The 19,741-nt window shown below is 47.3% G+C and overlaps 1 protein-coding gene across 2 annotated transcripts in view; it reads right to left on the bottom strand.

The window, feature by feature from the left end:
• Positions 1-6,090: 6,090 nt before the first annotated feature.
• Positions 6,091-19,741, bottom strand: part of MALT1 (MALT1 paracaspase) — a 65,340-nt gene continuing 51,689 nt past the window's right edge. For both annotated transcript variants that reach the window (XM_027525584.1, XM_027525585.1), the window contains 7 exons: positions 17,616-17,793; positions 16,910-16,984; positions 16,113-16,240; positions 11,439-11,588; positions 10,933-11,090; positions 9,649-9,774; positions 6,091-7,327 (listed from right to left, as the gene is read on the bottom strand). In XM_027525584.1, coding sequence (XP_027381385.1) covers positions 6,887-7,327; positions 9,649-9,774; positions 10,933-11,090; positions 11,439-11,588; positions 16,113-16,240; positions 16,910-16,984; positions 17,616-17,793 — 1,256 coding nt within the window. In that variant the 3' untranslated portion in view covers positions 6,091-6,886. The remainder of the gene's footprint in view (positions 7,328-9,648; positions 9,775-10,932; positions 11,091-11,438; positions 11,589-16,112; positions 16,241-16,909; positions 16,985-17,615; positions 17,794-19,741) is intronic.

Here is a 19,741-nt window from a genome sequence, read left to right as displayed (position 1 = left end):
TGAATTTCACCATATCTGTGCCTCGGGTTCTGTCCATGAAAAATCACAAACTCTAGAGTGGGAGCATTCTGTGCGCACTGGACGGTACTGAACGGTGCCCTTGAAATGGTTTAGATGGGAATGCTCAGGTTTAGGTATATTTGATCCCAGTTATGTGAGTGCCAGGTGGCTTCAGGAGTGTCTGGCTCTTTTTCGACCCCACGGACTGCAGCACCAGAGTAAAGCGGTGAGGGGTCAGGAGGGGCAGTGGCCAGTGGCAAGGCCTCATCATGGCTTGGCTGAGTGGCTGCGAACACCGCTGCTCCAGCGGCCCTTCCCGAGGCTCCGGCCTTCCCTGTGCTCTGGGCTGCAGCGGGAAGCAAGCTCTCAGGTTGTAAAAAACCCACGCAGAAGTGAAGGACAAATGAGCTTGCACTGCCCTCTGCTGGGCTCCCAGCGCATACCCAGCACTGGAAGGACATGCTGAAGCTGAAGCTCCAACACTTTGGCCACCTGATGCCAAGAGCTGACTCACTGGAAAAGACCCTGATGCTGGGAAAGCTTGAGGGCAGGAGAAGGGGATGACAGAGGATGAGGTGGTGGGATGGCATCACCGACTCGATGGACATGAGTTTGAGCAAGCTTCGGAAGTTGGTGATGGACAGGGAGGCCTGGGGTGCTGCAGTCCATGGGGTCGCAGAGTCGGACACGACTGAGTGACTGAACTGAACTGAACTGAACTCACCCAGAACTCAACAAAACACAAGGTAAGGCCTGGTCCAGAGAGCCAGGCAGGCCCTGGAGGATGGTGCAGACCTGGAGTCCTGAAAGGGGGCCCCCAACCCCTTCAGGCCCGCTGGTCCCTGCTGCTCAGGCCCCAGAGTTTCTCACTGGGGTCCGAGCCCTCCTCTGAGGGTGCAGCGGACGTCACCACCAGCGAGCCGCCCCGGCTCTCCCCTTCTGGCTGTGAGCGTCAGCTGCTCCCCTGCTGGGGAGGGTTAGTCACTGAGTCTGTCTGACTCTTGCGACCTCATAGGCTGTAGCCCATGGGCTCCTTTGCTTCTCCGGGGGATCTTCCCCACGAGCTGTTCGTGTGTTTTGGATCTGATTAGGTTGAAGTGAGCTGACAGGAGTTTGTGATCAGCGGGGGAAGGTTTGAGTTCATTTCTGTGTGACAAGGTCGAGGGGACCCCAGGGAGGTGCGTGGTTGGGCTACCAGGAACAGTCCTCCGTCCGGGAGGAGCGGGTCAAGGAAGCGAGAGGAAAGCTGGGTCATCACGGCGGAGCTGAACGTACAGAGCAGTGGGAGAGGACAGAGCGTGAGAGAGCAAGACACGGGATAAAGAGCTGGCTGTGTTATTCAGGACGAGGGGAAAGAACGCGTTGTTTAAAATCCTTAGAAACTTTTTTGGGTCACGCCGTGCGGCTTGTGGGATCTCAGGTCCCCGACGAGGGGCTGAACCCAGGCCACGACGGCCAAGGCGCCAAATCCGAACCACTGCGCCACCAGGGACCTCCCTGGAGACAGGCTTCTGTTTTAAATGTTGAGATCCCCTCCGTTCTGCCATTTCTCGAGACAGTGAGTGTCTGGACTGGCGGGGGCGCGCGTCTGCCTTGGGACCAGGAGGGGGCGCAGGAGACTAACAGCAGCGGGGAAGCGGCCGCTCGGCCGGCTCCGCCCGCTCTCCGCTCTCCTCCGTGTCCTTCCCAGCCGCTCGGGGCTGGAGTCGGAGGTGCCTCACCCGCGAGCTGCCATCCTGTGCTGGTTCCTACGGCGGTCACAACCCATTTTCACCAGCTTGGCGACATGAAACAACGGAAGTTTATTGTCTCCAAGTTCTGGAGGCCAGAAATCCAAACTTCGTGTCAATGGGCAGAAAGTGAGGTCTTGGCGGGGCCGTTCTCCCGTGGGAGAGTCTGCAGGGCACGCCTTCCCTGCCTCTTCAGCTTGTAGGGGGCGCGCGCTCAGCTTGCGGCTGTGCCGCGCGTGCCCGCCTCACCTTCACACGACCTCTACTGTGCCCTGTCTTCTTTTCCGCCTCTTACACGCACAGACACTTGCCACTGGGGTAGGGACCGCCCTCATCCAGGATGATCTCGCATCCAGATCCTTTTTTTTTTTTTTGCCTATTTTCTTATAAATTTTTTTTGGCTGCACCACGCGGCTTGCAGGATCTTAGTTCCCCACCAGGGATTGAGCACAAAGGATTGTGCTTTTCCTTAGCAGTGAAAGCACAGAGCCCTAATCGCTGGACCACCAGGGAATTCCCTCCAGATGCTTAGTTATATCTGCTAAGACAATATTTCCAAATAAGGTTGCAGTCACAGGTTCTGGGGGATTAAGAGATACCTTTGCTGCTATTTGCCAAGTCGCTTCAGTTGTGTCCGACTCTGTGCGACCCCATAGACGCAGCCCACCAGGCTCCCACGTCCCTGGGATTCTCCAGGCAAGAAAACTGGAGTGGGCTGCCATTGCCTTGGTGTGGGGGGGGCGCTATTCAGCCCACTACACCTTTCTTTTCTCTGCAGTTTAATAACCTGGTGGGTGACCTATGTTTTGTTTTTACTATGTGCCTGCTCATGCTTTTATTGGGTGACCTTACCTAATGCTTACTAGTACCCCTGAGTATTCAATGGAAGGACTGATGCTGAAACTCCAATACTCTGGCCACCTGATGTGAAGAACCGACTCACTGAAAAAGACCCTGGTGCTGGGAAAGATTGAAGGCAGGAGAAGAAGGGGACGACAGAGGATGAGATGGCTGGATGGCATCACTGACTCGATGGACATGAGTTTGAGTGAACTCCGGGAGTTGGTGATGGACAGGGAGGCCTGGCGTGCTGCAGTCCATGGGGTTGCTAAGAGTCGGATACGACTGAGTAACAAGAACAAGGAGCCCTGCGGCAGATGGTACTTGGGAGAAAAGTGAGGCTTAAGAGATGAGAGGGCTGGGCTTTGAACCCAGGGGAGCTGTCCTCTTGAGCCTAAGCCTTTTAATTTCATGCTGCCTCTTCTTGGTAGGATCACATCTCTACCAGGAAGGCTGCTGTGGCTAGAAGCATCAGAGTGGCTAAGGAAATCTGCAGTTTTATGGAAGAAAGTGGGATTGTAGCTTCTCAGCTTAAGCCCTGTAATCCCGGAGCAAGCCTCGTCACCAGCATCGTCATGGAGAGGACACAGAACGCGCAGCATGGGGAGGACACCTCTGTCCTCCCGCAGAGCCACCTGCCCCTCTCCAGGTGCCTGGCATTCTGGACTTCAGGCCCGTGGGCGCCAGTGTGGGCGCTGCCTCAGGGCAGGGGGCAGCCTGTCGGTGGGCAGCTGCTGGCAGCACGCCCGCGGTCACCAGCCCACACGGGGGTGGCAGCAGGTGCCCAGGCAGCTCAGTCCATGCCCAGGCGCCATGGGTGGAGGCTGAGGGTGGGGGGCTCCAAAGAGCCACCTTTCTGGTCCTTTCATGAGCGGCACCCGCAGGGCACACCCGGTCCCTGCGCTAAGGAAGCTGGCCGAGCTCAGGGAGGGCTGGGGCGGTGGGGGCCCGACGGCTTCTCCCCTGGCTCCCGGCTGCTCACCCACGAGGGCAGCAGTGGCCCGAGGTGGCCCTGGAAGCAGACACAGGGCGTGTGGCGGACTCGTCCGGGGTCGGCTGAGCCTGCCGGCACCTGTGCGTGAGGCACGGTCTCTCTGAAGTCCTCCCCCGGGGCTGATTTAGGAATCGGGGACTCTGGAGAGCCCCAGTCTTCCCACCTAGGCGCCCCGGGCATCTGAAGCTGGGCTCAGCGTCGACCTCAGGCATGCTCACATCCTCTGGATCAGACGTGAAACCTGGGGGCCTGCGGCCTACAAGGGCCCTTCCGTCCCCTCACGGCCCCGCTGTCGTCCCTGGGGCTGTGGCTTCTGGGACGAGGTCTCGGGAGCCCAGCCCCAGGCTCACCGGGGCCCCGAGACCGCAGGTGTGTGCTCAGAAAGCTAGCTCCCAGGTGGTGCCAGCCGACCCTTCCATTTTGGAAGCAGGCTGCCCGTGGCCCAGCCGCAAAGAGGCCTCTGTCCACCCATGGGTCTTCAGCAGGAGGCTGGCCATGCAGCTCAGGTGGGCAGGACACTGTGAAAGTCCTTCTTCTTCCTCACTGCAGTCTTTGGGGATGTCCGTCTGAGTCAGCAGATAAAGCAGCGCTGAGGTCTCACCACCATTACAGTTCCTGCAGCCCCGGTTTGGGCCCCGGTCAGCCGTGTTGATGACATCTGCCAACAGGGTCCAGGGCCTAACACTGAGGGGAAAGCTGGTCCTGAGGGTCACTTTAAGACACGGACACTTCATGGGTCAGGCCTGAGATGTGTGGAGTCAGCAGACAGCGGCTAGGATGGCTCTCAGACCAGCAGGGTGAGCCTCAGGGCGACTGGGGTTCCGACTGCTAAAGACCTTCTGTCAGAGAGTTTGCTGGAGGCAGACGTGCTGTTGACTGGACTCTGGGCTTAAGCGTCCAGCTCGCCAGCAGCATTGGTTAACGAGATGGGTGTCTGGGTCAGTTCAGCCTGGATCCCAGATTCATCAGAGTCTCCCCTGGTTCCTAACATGCTTACAGTCTCTTCACCCGTCCCCATGGGTGTGCTTCCAGGGAGGGCTCACCTGGCCATCCCCAACAGGCACACTTCATCTTCCTGGTGGGAATGCCACTGCGTGCCCCGAAACGAGGTTATTTCCTAGGACCACAGCAAGGTCAGGTGACCCCAAAGTGTAAAATCCAGTTTTAATTTATTGTTAATGAGCTGTACCCCAATACACGATGAAAAGTTAAACAAAACAATGTTAATGGTCACTTTTCTCTTTATGAACAGGATCCTCACTCACGATTCTGTGTGAATTTGCCAATTTACTTCTTTATAGTTTGTTTATAATCCCCAAGTCAACACTTGCAGCCCTTCGATGACCATTCATGGACGTGTGCAGATGGTTGACGAGTTGATCTCCCCGACGTGCATGTTCTCAGCTGAGGAGAAACGAGGCCGCGCCCTGCCTTCTTGTTTCAGCTCCCCTGCAGACATGGCCGGAAGATGCAGGCAGTGCAGGGCGAGCTCTGCCTCTGGGCCCGCCCGATGGGTCTGGGTCCCCACGCTGGCCCGTTAGCCAGGGGGCCTCAGCCAAGTCAGTCAGTACTTCTGAACCTCATTTTTTTAATACAGCAAAACAGATCTACCAGGATAAATTGTTTTTAGGAGTTAAGGTTATAGTCTATTTGAGATATGTATGTGTGTAAAACACACACACGCTCCCCCCAGGAGCAATGGCTCTGTATTTGCTAATTTAGTATTCACAGTGACGCTGCAGAATATTACTATGGTGAATAACAAGATAATTTATATATGACTCATTAAACCAAGCTTGCATTCCTGGGGTATATCTCACTTGCTCATGGTGTAAGACCCTTTTTATATGTTGCTAGACTTAGTTTGCTAGGGTTTTGATGATTTTTTGTGTCTATAGTCATAATAGCTAATACTCTACAGTTTTCCTGTGATGTCTTTGATTTTGTATTATGGTATGCTTTTGAACTGTTATGTTGGAGAAGACTCTTGAGAGTCCCTTGGACAGCAAGGAGATCAAACCAGTCAATCCTAAAGGAAATCAACTTTGAACATTCTTTGGAAGGACTGATGCTGATGCTGAAGTTCCAATATGCTGGCCACCTGATGTGAAGAGCCGACTCATTGGAAAGGACCCTGATGCTGGGAGGGACTGGGGGCAGGAGAAGGGGACGACAGATGAGATGGCTGGGTGGCATCACCTACTCAATGGACATGAGTTTAAGCAGGCTCCGGGAGATGGTGAAGGACAGGGAGGCCTGGTGTGCTGCTGTCCATGGGGTCGCAGAGAGTGTTCTCTCCTCTTCTACTTTTGGGAGGAGTTTACAAAGGATTGGTGCGCCTTCTTTAAATGTCTGTAGAATAGAGCAGTGGAGACATCTAGGCCTGCAATTTTCTTTGGGGATGTCTTAAAATTACTAATTCAACCTTTTCCTTTTACTGCCAGCTGCTTTTTAAACTTGCTTTTTGTAGAACCAAAGGTGATTATCTCCTAAGGCCAGTAAAATTCAATGAGAAAATACATGTTATCAAGGAAGTCAGGTCCAGGGTTTATAAGATTCAGGTAAACAGCTACCAAGATTATCCAGTAGCAATATTATCCTGCTGCCTAAAGCTTTACCATAGAAAAACATTTTATTACTTCTCATGTGCTTTCATGACCTTAAGAAGTAAGAAATAAGACATTTCAGCCCGTTCTACAAAGATTTATACACAAACCTAACTAGTATTTGTAGCCAAGTCCTGTAATCACAAACTAAAGTTCATGCGCTCCTAGATTATACACAGACATTCTTATTTACACATCTTTGAGTCTATCTACAGAAATCGTGCTTGTCTCGGAAGCTGTCAGGAAGGCGATGTGTAGTGGAATGAACACTGCAGTAGAAACCTGGCGGCCTCAGCTCCAACTCACAGAAGACGCCTCGGTGCGTTTCTCCCACTGACAAAAATTAGGTGAAGCCTGATCATCACCAAGGTCCTTTTCCTGGTTCTAGAAATACAATGACTTATTCTATAGTAATGCCGTTCGCACTGCTCATACTTCAGAGTGGTCAAGATGAAAACACTGTTATGTACATAAACATATACATGTCCATACTTCATACTTACAGAACAAATTAACCCATCCACAAAATCTTAAGAGGAGGTCTGTAGTTAAATAATTCCAACATCTCAAAGTCCTGAGTTTGCCACGAAATGCCTGTTAACTAATTTTCTCTTGCTACATGTATATCTATTTGCTTTCCCCCTAATATCTCACTTTATGTAAGTACTGTTGGATGAGACATCTATTAATTATGAGAACTTTCAAGAACAAAGAAGTCACTTTTCAGAAATTCTAAGCCCATCAGAGAAAGTGAATGGAATTTCATCCGTCGTCTCTACTGGCACGTTGCTTCTGCCAAACTGACACGAGTAATGGTGGGTGTGATGACTTGAAACGAAGGCGTCCGCAGTCCGACTGCAGCGACAGCCATCTGATGGCATCACGTTGCTTGAGTTACTGAGGTGGGAGTGGTAAGCCCCGGAGAAGGAGTCCTGAGGTGGGCGGTAGCGGGCCGCCCCCGCGGCGCTGGCGGCAGAGCTGGGATAAGGGCCGTTACACATGACACAAGTCTGGAAGCACGTCTTCCTCCCCGAGCCCCGGTGAATGTCGAGTTTAGCAATGAGAGGTTTTCCCACGTTCACCTCCTGCTTTTCCTCTACTGTGTCTTCCAGTCCTGAGTACTGATACGACAGACAGACTGTGAAGACCAGATGCTCCTGGGAAGGAGAAGAGATGAGCTTTGTCATTTTCATCAACCAGGAGAGTGGATCAGTCTTAGAATACCATTCACACACACATCCAGACAAAACCAAACAGCAGCCAAAAAAAGCCAGTCTCACTCTCCTTTCCCAGGTTCCAGACCCTCAAGGTAGTCTTTACGTTTTCCTTATACTAAGAAAGACTAGCTAGAACCAGCTTCCACTTTCCTCATTCCATATATTTAATTAGTATAGACAGAATCACAGAGATCTTGTATTACATTCCTGATGAACAGTGAAGAGAGATTTTTTCAAGCAGCGGAGCTTGGAAAACTGTCTTTCCCTATTACTGGAGACGGGGAATATCTTTTAATGAAACAATAATCGGCTTTATGGGACTTCCCTGGTGGTGCAGTGGATGGGAGTCTGCCTGCCTGTGCAGGGGATGCTGGTTTGATCCCTGTTCAGGGACGATCCCACGTGCCGAGCAGCAAACAAGCCTGTGCCTGCTACTGAGCCCACGCTCTAGAGCCTGCGGGCCGCAACCACCAAGCCCGCGGGCGGCAGTCGCTGAAGCTCTGAGCTGGAACTGTTGAAGCCCGTGCGCCTAGAGCCTGTGCTCCGCCACAAGAGATGCCAGCCTAGTGAGAAGCCTGAGCAATGCAACCAGGAGCAGCCCCGCTCCCAGTGACTGGCGGGACGCCCACGTGCGGCCCGAAAACACCCCGCAACTAACGGAACGCCCATGTGGGGCCCGAAGACTCCCCGCGACTAGCAGAACGCCCACGTGCGGCCCAAAGACCCCCCGCGACTAGCAGAACGCCCATGTGCGGCCCGAAGACCCTCCGCAACTAGCAGAACGCCCACGTGCGGCCCGAAGACCCTCCGTGACTAGCAGAACGCCCACGTGCAGCCACGAAGACCCCCCGTGACTAGCAGAACGCCCATGTGCGGCCCGAAGACCCTCCGCGACTAGCGGAACGCCCACGTGTGGCCCGAAGATCCCCCGCGACTACCAGAACGCCCATGTGCGGCCACGAAGACCCCCCGCGACTAGCAGAACGCCCATGTGCGGCCCAAAGACCCCTGCGACTAGCGGAACGCCCACGTGCGGCCCGAAGACCCCCCCCCCGCAACTAGCGGAGCGCCCACGTGCAGCCCGAAGACCCCCCGTGACTAGCAGAACGCCCACGTGCGGCCCGAAGACCCCCGGTGACTAGCAGAACGCCCACGTGTGGCCCGAAGACCCCCCGTGACTAGCAGAACGCCCATGTGCGGCCCAAAGACCCCCGTGACTAGCAGAATGCCCATGTGCGGCCCGAAGACCCCCCCGCGACTAGCGGAACGCCTATGTGCGGCCTGAAGACCCCCCGCGACAAGCGGAACGCCCACGTGCGGCCATGAAGACCCAGCACGGCGCCCCCGCCCAAAAAAATCAGCTTCATATCCAGGTGAAAATTTTAGCTGTTTTAAAAATATTATGAAGTAATAACCCACAAGCACAAGTGGAGACGTATACCTGAATCGGAGAATGGACAGAAGTTCAGAGACACAAGGCACGTGTCGGCTGACCAGCTGGGAACAGGCCGGGGCAGGTTTATGACTGCCGTCCTGGTGTGACTGTCAGTAGTGCTCACTTCACGCCCCAGGGTTTGGCTAAGGCCTCCTAGGGTCATGTAGCTCTAAATAAAACTCGAGTCTGGCAAGAATATGGTTCTATTGCAAAGCTCAACCCTATAGACCATGAAAATCATGTAGTTTCTCATGCGTAAGGTCAACAAGAAATGAAAAAAGATCAAAATAAATTCCCATTCTAATTTGTTGTGTTTTGCAGAAAGTCACCGAGCTGGGAAATGCTTATTTGAAAATGCTAAGGTATTTACAAGTAGACTATGCTCTGTGTCTCTAACTTTTTAATAATATGGAGGGTAATGACATGCATTCTCATACACAAATCCTCGGGCCATTATTAAGAACAGAATACAAAATGTGAAAAAGGACACTGATGAGACGTGCGGTAAAGCCGTTTTCTCTGCTTCAACTTAATATGCGATGAAGCAGCACATCTCTGGCCCAGTACACGGTTCACAGGCACAAATGCATTTTCACTTTCATAAAGTTTTCCTTCTGCTCAGTCGCTCTCTGCGGCCCCGTGGACTCGCCAGACTCCTCTGTCCGTGGGATTCTCCAGGCAAGAATCCTGGATCGGGTTGCCATGCCCTCCTCCAGGGCATCTTCCCCACCCAGGGACTGAACCTAGGTCTTCTGCATTGCAGGTGGATTCTCTACCGTCTGAGCCACCAGTTATGAGCCCAGTTATAAATAGGAAAAGTAGTAACCTTTAATTTCTGCAGTGAGCTGAGTCTAGTGTACAGGCAGTGCTTGGGAAGCTCCTTTGATACTAAATAGCTGCCAGTCTCTTCAGGGGTCCCTTTATTTGCATCTTTGGGATCAATATCTAGATCCTGTGAAAACCAGAAAGCGTTATTAATGAAATCAATGAAAATCACAACATCATCTGTGACCATGAAACATCTTAACAGGTGCTGCTCTCCAATGAACTGTGATCTGAGTAGGTAAACCCTACCCAGGGCTAAAGAAACAATGGAGATAACATTCTAGAATCATAATAATGAACGGAATTCTAAATTCCTCACCGATACACTTAAGAAGTTAGCTCTGGAAGGACGGTTCCTTTCAAACTGTTTCTGCAAGCACTCTGAAGAAGCGTCCCCAGGTTTCCTTTAAGTTTGCCCCATGAGCGTGTGGCTCCTGGACTCCCTCCCCCCTTAGTCATCACTGTGGGGAAGGTGCAGGTGGATTTATGTGACTTGTATATTTAACAGGAATAAATGGACGTGCCAAAGGCAGCTTCCCCTCCCCTCCTTTTTCTTCTTTTGCAGCCAACTGCTGCCAAGAGCAAGCGATCTGTGCTGTGACTCGAGAGCAGCCTTCAGGCTTGGCCGGCCCAGCGTCTGGGGCCCCATCCTGGGCCTGGGCTGCCAGGACTGCGGGACGGATCCGTCTAGTTCTGGGGTCAGTGCAGGCCGTAGGCTCTCACACAGGGCACCACCCTCCAGGAAGCCCAGAAGCGAGGGAGACGTTCTGGGGTATGTGCCTTACTCCGTGCTTACGGCTCAATTTACCGCAACGGTGCAGGAAAAGGGATTTTGTCTGGTGGCTCCTTTAGGCCAAAACAAAATATTGTATCCAAGTGTTTGGAAAGAGCTAGGTTTCTATTCCAATACACTACTATAGTTTGACAAGTTTGACTCCCGCTGTTGTAGTAACTATTTTGGGGCAAGTTTTTAAGAAGAGATTAATTCTGGACGTATGTGTAGCACGTTTTATTCCTTCACATGTGAAATACTATTTAGGGTAAGAGAAATTAAAGGCTTATTTCCTGGGTGAACTTAAGACACTCCTAAATTTAACATATTTAAGGTATTTTGGCGATCAGTTTTTAAATATTATGAGTATTAAATACAAATATTTTTATATATGTAATATATGTATACATACTTCCTTTATATTTAATCATAAACTTTTAAGTTTTCAAAAATTTAGTCTTTAGTGAGGCTATACCATTATAGTTTAAATAAAAGAAAAAAGTAGAGACTTACAAGTGGAAAGTCAGTAACATAGGCATCGCACATTAATATATCGGGTGGTTTGTGGACTATACTCGTATAGATTATCATGACGTTGGAAAACTCGGCTGCAAATCCTAATTGAATCTGAACACCACACTGAAATTTAAGACACATACTTTCTGGAAGCTCTAAAAAAGAACAATAAAAACTTATATAAATAATTAAAGAATTTTTGGTGAGTTTTCTGATGATAAGCAACAAACAAATATTATTTATGGGGCAAAATGCTATTAGAGCTATTTCTGTTGCTTAAAAGTGTTGCAGGGAATTCCCTGGAGGCCCAGTGGTTTGGACTGTGCTTTCACTGCCGAGCACCTGGGTTCAATCCCTGGTTAAGGAACTAAGATCCCACTCACTAGGCTAAAACATATTCACAGCAAAGTCTGGAGGAAATCTGTGAATTCAGAGGGAAAGACGACTTCATGGTTTTACATGAACACATAATGGAGAGAGAGCATAAGAAGATCTCATGGTACCGTGCGCCTTGGCCCACTGGAGGTTTCGCACCAGAGACTCCGCAGAATGTGCTGCTCCCTGGATTGGGTCAGTGAGGGCTCTCTTCTCAGATAAGCTACTTCGAATCTCTAGAGCCTGCTTGCCTTTGGTAAGGTGACATTTACCCATATCTAAAAGATAAGACATGAATATAATGTTTAAGACCACATCCTTTCATTTTGGCCAAGAACCCTCCTACAAATCAAGTTATATTCTCAACATCACTTACTCACTCCAGACACCTACCAAGAACCTACTATGTGCCAGGCATGGTTCTAAGTGCTAAGGATATGGTGTGAGCAAACAGATAAAAATACTGGACCAGCTCACTTCTAAAGGCCCCTTTCTAGCTTTTACCTTCTATAATTCTATTGATGAGTCCCTAATATGCTAAGCCTTGAAGTTCACAAAGAAGTGAAAGTATATTACTTTACTGTAAGAGCAGTCATAATAAGTTTATGTGTACTCTGTGGAGAAATACGTTCAGTTAATAAACAAATGACTACACAGCGAAGAGAAAGTTAAAATATTGTGGTGTCTTTATCTCAGATTTATTTTTTAGAAAAGAAATAACGTGTTAAAACAATGTTAAAACACCATTACTGTCTCCCCAATTCAAAGTAACCAAAGTACTGTGTATATTCTTACACATATTGTAATTTTTACTCATGTAAGTATTAATAGTATATGTCAATGTTTTAGGTTTTGAACTTACTAAAAATGTTATACACGTGCTTTTCTAATACACTGTTTTCATGCAACATAATTTAAGACATGAATACTGACAAATCTCAATTTAAATTTATAAAACCATATTACATTCTTTTGCATGGATACATTACAACAAATTCATCCTGCTAAGTCACGTCAGACCCTGTGTGACCCCATAGACGGCACCCAGCAGACTTTCCCGTCCCTGGGATTCTCCAGGCAAGAACACTGGAGTGGGTTGCCATTTCCTTCTCCAATGCATGAAAGTGAAAAGTGAAAGTGAAGTCGCTCAGTTGTGTCCGACTCCTAGCGACCCCATGGACTGCAGCCTACCAGGCTCCTCCGTCCATGGGATTTTCCAGGCAAGAGTACTGGAGTGGGTTGCCATTGCCTTCTCTGAAATTCATCCTATTTCTGTAAATATTATTAATAAAAATAAATTAATAACATCTGGTCTTGGAAAGTAGTTTCTTATCTGGGAAAACAGATATAAAACTCTAAGACTTGATCCCTTTTACTCAGAAAGAGATTCCAAATGTTTGTCTTTCACGAATAACAGTAAGGTCAGAGAGACAGAGGGAAGTTACAAAACAACTAAATTAAAATAAGGGCTTCCCTAGTTGTTCAGATGGTAAAGAATCTGCCTGCAATGCGGGAGACCTGGGTTCAATCCCTGGGTTAGGAAGATCCCCTGGAGGAGGGCATGGCAACCCATTTTAGTATTCTTGCCTGGAGAATCCCCATGGACAGAGGAGCCTGGCGGACCCCAGTCCATGGGATCACAAAGAATCAGACACAACTGAGCAACTAAGCACACAAATTAAAATATTCCTACTTTTTGCAGACATACATAAACTCAGTTAAAACTATTTCAGAAGCAAATCAAGGGAATGATAAGATTTAGAAGGATGCACACGCTAGTAAAGTAATGTTCAAAATTCTCCAAGCCAGGCTTCAACAGTATGTGAACCATGAACTTCCAGATGTTCAAGCTGGTTTTAGAAAAGGCAGAGGAACCAGACATCAAATTGCCAACATCCGCTGGATTATCGAAAAAGCAAGAGTTCCAGAAAAACATCTGGTTCTGTTTTACTTACTATGCCAAAGCCTTTGACTGTGTAGATCACAACAAACTGTGGAAAATTCTGAAAGAGACTGGAATACCAGACCACCTGACCTGACTCTTGAGAAATCTGTATGCAGGTCAGGAAGCAACAGTTAGAATGGGACATGGAATAACAAACTGGTTCCAAATAGGAAAAGGAGTATGTCAAGGCTGTATATTGTCAGCCTGCTTATTTAACTTATATGCAGAGTACATCATGAGAAACCCTAGGCTGGATGAAGCACAAGCTGGAATCAAGATTGCCGAGAGAAATATCAATAACCTCAGATATGCAGATGACACCACCCTTATGGCAGAAAGTGAAGAGGAACTAAAAAAAAAAAAAGCCTCTTGATTAAAGTGAAAGTGGAGAGTGAAAAAGTTGGCTTAAAGCTCAACATTCAGAAAATGAAGATCATGGCATCCGGTCCCATCACTTCATGGGAAATAGATGGGGAAACACTGGAAACAGTGACAGACCTTATTTTCTTGGGCTCCAAAATCACTACAGATGGTGACTGCAGCCATGAAATTAAAAAGATGCTTGCTCCTTGGAAGAAGTTATGACCAACCTAGACAGCATATTAAAAAGCAGAGATGTTACTTTGCCAACAGAGGTCCATCTAGTCAAGGGTATGGTTTTTCTAGTAGTCATGTATGCATGTGAGAGTTGGACTATAAAGAAAGCTGAGCACTGAAGAATTGATGCTTTTGAACTGTGGTGTTGGAGAAGTCTCTTGAGAATCCCTTGGACTGCAAGGAGATCCAACCAGTCCATCCTAAAGGAGATCAGTCCTTAGTGTTCATTGGAAGGACTGATGTTGAAGCTGAAACTCCAATACTTTGGCCACCTGATGTGAAGAACTGACTAATTTGAAAAGACCGATGCTGGAAAAGATTGACGGCGGGAGGAGAAGGGGATGGCAGAGGATGAGACAGTTGGATGGCATCATTGACTCCATGGACATGAGTTTCAGTAAACTGTGGGAGTTGGTGATGGACAGGGAGGCCTGGCGTGCTGCAGTCTATGGGGTCGCAAAGAGTGGGACATGACTGAGCGACTGAACTGAACTGAACCCCATGAAAGGGGGAGCAAGGAAAGAGATAGAGGGAACATATAGTTGGATATAGGTTACTGTCAAAGTCTGAGATTCATGCTGAACATCCGACTCATAATAAAAACCGTCAGAAGTATGTTCCAAGGGACTTAGTAAAAAGTACATCACTAATTGAATAAATATTTTTTTCTAGCAGATTGTGGAGTTTTATAGAGCAAGATGGCATTCAGGTACCTTAAATGCCATATTGCCAGAACTACATAGGAAAGAATTTATCTTGCAGTTTCAAGCAATTTAATAATGCTGTTTCAAGTACAAACCCCAAAATCTGGGGTCACAGATTGACAGCAGGAACCTTATAACAGCAACCAATTTATTTCCTCTTTTGTTTCACTGGCACATAACTGAAACCGGAAAGGTGGTTTTTCTCCTCAACTGTTCGGCCTATGATCTTTGAAAACTTAAAAGTATTCAGAATAAATTATCCTGAAGAGTTCAAAGTTCAAATGTATAATAACATATAAATAAAAATATAATCCAGAAGTTCAAATATACTGGGATGCCATTTATTGACAGAACAACAGGTGGGTGAACTGGTGCTTTTTATTAAGTTTTAAGATAGTGATAGATTAAAATTAGAATAAAACATTTTAGAGTCTTGGGAGCAGATCTCACTTTGAAAATAACTGACACTCCAAAGGCTTTTTTCTTAGGCACTGGAACTTTGTCTTCAAATGAGAACTTTAAATAGAAGCCCACACAATATGTAAAACAGATAAAAGCAGAACTTCTTTGGTTGAAGAAGGAGGGTCAGGGCCCTGGCTGTCTACATTAAAGGGGAAAGTAGTGAAGTCAAATGATCCAGCTAAGGACGTACACTGATAAAAACATGAAAATAAATGAATGTGACTAATGAGCGGGTCGTGAAACATTCAGATGCCATCTCTGGAACATCCATGAAGCTCCATTTTCTAGGGAGCCAGTTTCCAAAAGAACTGCCTTCTTTTTAATATGACTTACGAGCTTCCCTGGTGGCTCAGATGGTAAAGAGTCTGCCTGCAATGCGGGAGACCTGGGCTCGATTCCTGGGTCAGGAACATCCCCCGGAAAAGGGGATGGCAACCCACTCCAGTATTCTTTCCTGGAGAATTCCACGGACAGAGAAGCCTGGAGGGCTACAGCCCATGGGGTGGCAAAGAGTCGGACACGGCTGAGCGACTAATGGTGTTAAAAAGAGACGCGTCCATCTACGGGGTAACAGGTGCTTCTCAGGGAGCGACATGAGCAACAGAGAGCAGCAGGGACGGCAGACGTGTGCGGGGCAGACCGCCAGGGTCCCGTCCTTCAAGCAGGGTTTCAAACTCCCAAATTCGTCAAACAAAAAAAAAAGAACCCAGCCTTTTCCCACAGGGCCTCGAAATTTCTATAGTTTCATCTGTTTGACCCTGAAAGAAAATACTCATTGGACAACTTTTTTTCTCTTTTTTCCAAATAAGCAGACTGGGTGGCATCAGGCACTAAGTATTGAAAGAAGGTAAAGAGTTTTGAGGATTAAGCTTCATTTATTTCACAATCGTGTCTGGGCTCAGCCTTGCAGGTCAAAGGAATGCTACACTAATGCATACAGCTAAGCCAATGAGGAAAGCAGCAGTCGTATGAACGTTATATAAACTATTTCATTGTTCTATGAAATAGATACTAATTCCAAACCCTTGTAATGACTGTAGGATTAAAATACTCAAGAGAACCATAAGTAGCTTTCTCTTTAGTTTTTATTTTACCTTCTGCAACTTCATCCAGTAACACAGTAATTTTCTTTTCTTCTAATAACCTATCCTTTAAAAACTTCATGAAGATTCCATTTGCCAACCCAGAATGCTGTATTTCAAAAGCTTCTGCTCCTTGACACCTGCAAAGAAAGACATTTAAAAAAAAGCAAACACTTGCCCCACGAGGCTCCTATAAAAACTAATGAGTCTCATGTAATACCCTGCCTCTCACAGGGCATCTTAATTAAAGAATTGACCTTTAAGCAAGAATTAAGTGCTTTGGGACTTAGAAAAAAGATGCCAAGCTCTAAAGTGCTGAGGTCAATTATTTAAAATTTTGTATTAAGAATATCGAGGCAAATTTATGCCTAGATGGCTATGGATATTTCTAGACTTCTAATCTACAATCAAAAAGAAGTCATTGGGCTTCCTTGATGGCTCAGTGGTAAACAATTCACTTGCCAAGGCAGGAGACACGGGTTTGATCCTTGACCTGGGAGGATCCCACACGCTGCAGACCAACTAAGCGTGTGCGCCGCAAGTCCTAAGCCTGCGCTCTCGAGCCGGAGCCGCAAGTCCTGAGCCTGTGCCCCAGAGCCCGTGCTCTGCATCGAGAAGGCTCCACTGTGGGAAGCCCACGCAGCGCAATTAGAGAGTGGCCCCCACTTGCCACAACTAGGGAAAAACTTGAGCAACATCGAAGAGCCAGGACAGTAAAACACACACACACACACACACACACAGAAACCCTGCTGTATTAAAAAAAGAGTCATCAAAGAATGACGGAATCGCCAACACTGAAGTCTCACGTGGCATATCCAAAGACGATGTTGGCAGTGACTCTCAGGGCGTCCAGGATTGGGATGGTGTCATCATAGTCATTTCTATTTAAAAGGCAGAAGATGAAAAGGACAGATACAAATACAAAAAGTTAAAATGGCATTCTTAAAAGAGCACAAATAATACAGTGAAAAAATACACTATTCTGTACCACATAAAGGAACTCTGAACCTATCACTTTCAACCAGCTATGTATTTACCAAATGTAATCCAGGACACCCCAACAACTGAGACAGCAGAGAATCACCCTTTTTTCTTGTTAGCTTTTAAAACTGGAGTTGCACTTGAACTCGGGCACTGGATTTTGATTGGTAAAAGCTGAGCAAGCCAAAAGATGCTAAGGGCCCCCACTCTTTTGAGTTTTGAGTCTGCTAATTCCTGGAGGAATAGCTGCAGGGATTGTAGAAGATGTTCTAAAGGCAGTCTGAGGGGCTATATGAGTTAGTACCCATGCCCTTTTGCTCACCACTTCTATTCTACAGCAGGCAGGAAAAAGTTGAAAACACACAGAGAAAATCTATTTTCTAGTTTTCTTCTTAATCAGTCCCACTCTACAATCTAAAATTCAGCAACTCTAAGTGTTCGAAGGCTTCCTGGGTTTGCCATCAGATTTAGCTTGTCGAGGCTGATGTTTAACTGCCATCAACAAGCCTCCGCGTGGAGACTGGAGTCTACCTTTTTCTGCACATGTCCAGCAGGAACACGTTGAGTCCTGTTTCCTTTTCTTGCATCAGTTTCAGTATATTCTGTACACACAGACAGTTTTCAGACCTATACGGATTTGGAGCATCCACAGGGACCATAAAGCTGTTCCCGAAGTTCTCATATCCATGTCCTGCGTAATACAACAGCCCTGAAGAGCAAGAAAGGAGAAACTGCAATCTGAGCAGGTAGCAGTCTTTAAAACAAAACCATGACTTACTTTCTTGACATGAATGCATACTTATTTAAGAGAGATGCAACTACGAACACATTCAAGTGTTAACTGAATTTGCCTTGAAAATTATCTTGGCAACAGTCTTCATTTAAGTACTGAATTTTAAACCAACATCAGGATGCTATCCTGTGCAACTAGAGAAGCAAGTCAGAAAGAGAAATACCAGATGATATCACTTGTATGTGGAATCTAAAATGTGACATAAATGATCCTACCTATGAAACAGAAACACGGACGCAGAGACTAGACTGGTGGTTGCCAAGGGGCTGGGCTGTGTGTGAGGGGCTGGACTGGGAGTTTGCGATTAACAGATACAAACTGGTATATACGGGATGGAGAAACAACAAGGCCTACTGCCAGCACAGTGACCTGTGATAAACCATATGGAAAGGAACATGAAAAAGAAAGCACACGCGCACACACATATACGTATAACTGAGTCACTGTGCTGTACAGCAGTGATTACCATACGATAATTCAACCAGTACCTTATATGTAAGAAATTTTTACAAAGATGCTCCTCTGAAGTGTATTTTAATTCATGAAAACGGCACATCTATAACCAACAGTATAACGCGGAATGCAATTTCACCTCAGGATGTTTAAAAACAAACAAGGCTGAGGGCTCCTGTGGCTCATCTGTGGTCTCTGAAAGCAGGGCTTCTCCAGGCAGGGTAGTCTCTCCTTCATCTGTGTGTTCCTGGCACACAGCAGGAGTTCAGTGAGTGTTTAACCGATGAAGGAATAAACACAGTTCAGGGGAACAGCCACTGCCATGCCAGGTTTAAGAGATTCCACAGCATTTCCTTATAATATTAGGGGGTTAGAAAAATACCCATGTATCTTTTTCTAGGCAGGGAAGGGAAATCTCATTTCGTGGATTGCTATTTTTTTGTTGCTGCTGCTGCTGCTAAGTCCCTTCAGTTGTGTTCAACTCTGTGCGACCCCATAGACGGCAGCCCACCAGGCTCCCCCGTCCCTGGGATTCTCCAGGCAAGAACACTGGAGTGGGTTGCCATTTCCTTCTCCAATGCATGAAAGAGAAAAGTGAAAGTGAAATCACTCAGTCGTGTCCAACTCTTAGCGACCCCATGGACTGCAGCCCACCAGGCTCCTCCACCCATGGGATTTTCCAGGCAAGAGTACTGGAGTGGGGTGCCATTGTTATGCAGGTATAAATATCATTTACTTTCTATAGTCTGAATTAATCTAAAATCTGTGTTAGTTTTAGTGTTCACAGATGAGTTATTATTTCTTTACTGAGAAATGGTACTATAAAAAATCACACCAAACAACTCTAAACACCTTCTTGAAAAGAAGTTGGTTTTTGTTCTTAAAAAAAATTCAGTGTGGGCTTCCTTATAAAAATGTTTGACATTCCTATTTGCTAGGAATACTTGTGAACATAGTCCCCTAGGCCGGCACTCTGGTGCCCACTGATTCTTCTCCGTCAACAGTCTGAAGTGATGACTTCTTTATGTGTATTCTACAGTAAACAGTAAAAAGGCATTTAGAAGGAGAAAAAAAAAAAGCTAATTCAGCTGCAGCCCCCAACTCCCAGCAAGAACGTGGTTTTCAGCAGGAAAGAAAACTTGCTTCCTTGGTTCCACAGGGCAGGATCCAGGTTGTCAACTTTTCCTGAATTCCTACTTAAATAAGAAAAATGGTTCTTTCATATGTATCATTCTGGGTAAAAAAATGACAAAATGGACACACACTGGTTTGTTCATTGTGGGTGCTCATCATCATGTACGTGGCAGGGACGATGAAAAAGAAATGAACACAGAGCTCCTGGCCCTGAGGGTCTTGCAGCTCATTCAGGCACGCTCACGCTATCAGTCACACACAGAAAAGCCGGCGTGTA

The sequence above is a fragment of the Bos indicus x Bos taurus genome, chromosome 24 (assembly GCF_003369695.1).
Source record: "Bos indicus x Bos taurus breed Angus x Brahman F1 hybrid chromosome 24, Bos_hybrid_MaternalHap_v2.0, whole genome shotgun sequence".
NCBI lineage: Eukaryota > Metazoa > Chordata > Mammalia > Artiodactyla > Bovidae > Bos > Bos indicus x Bos taurus.
This window is presented reverse-complemented; position numbering and strand designations above follow the sequence as displayed.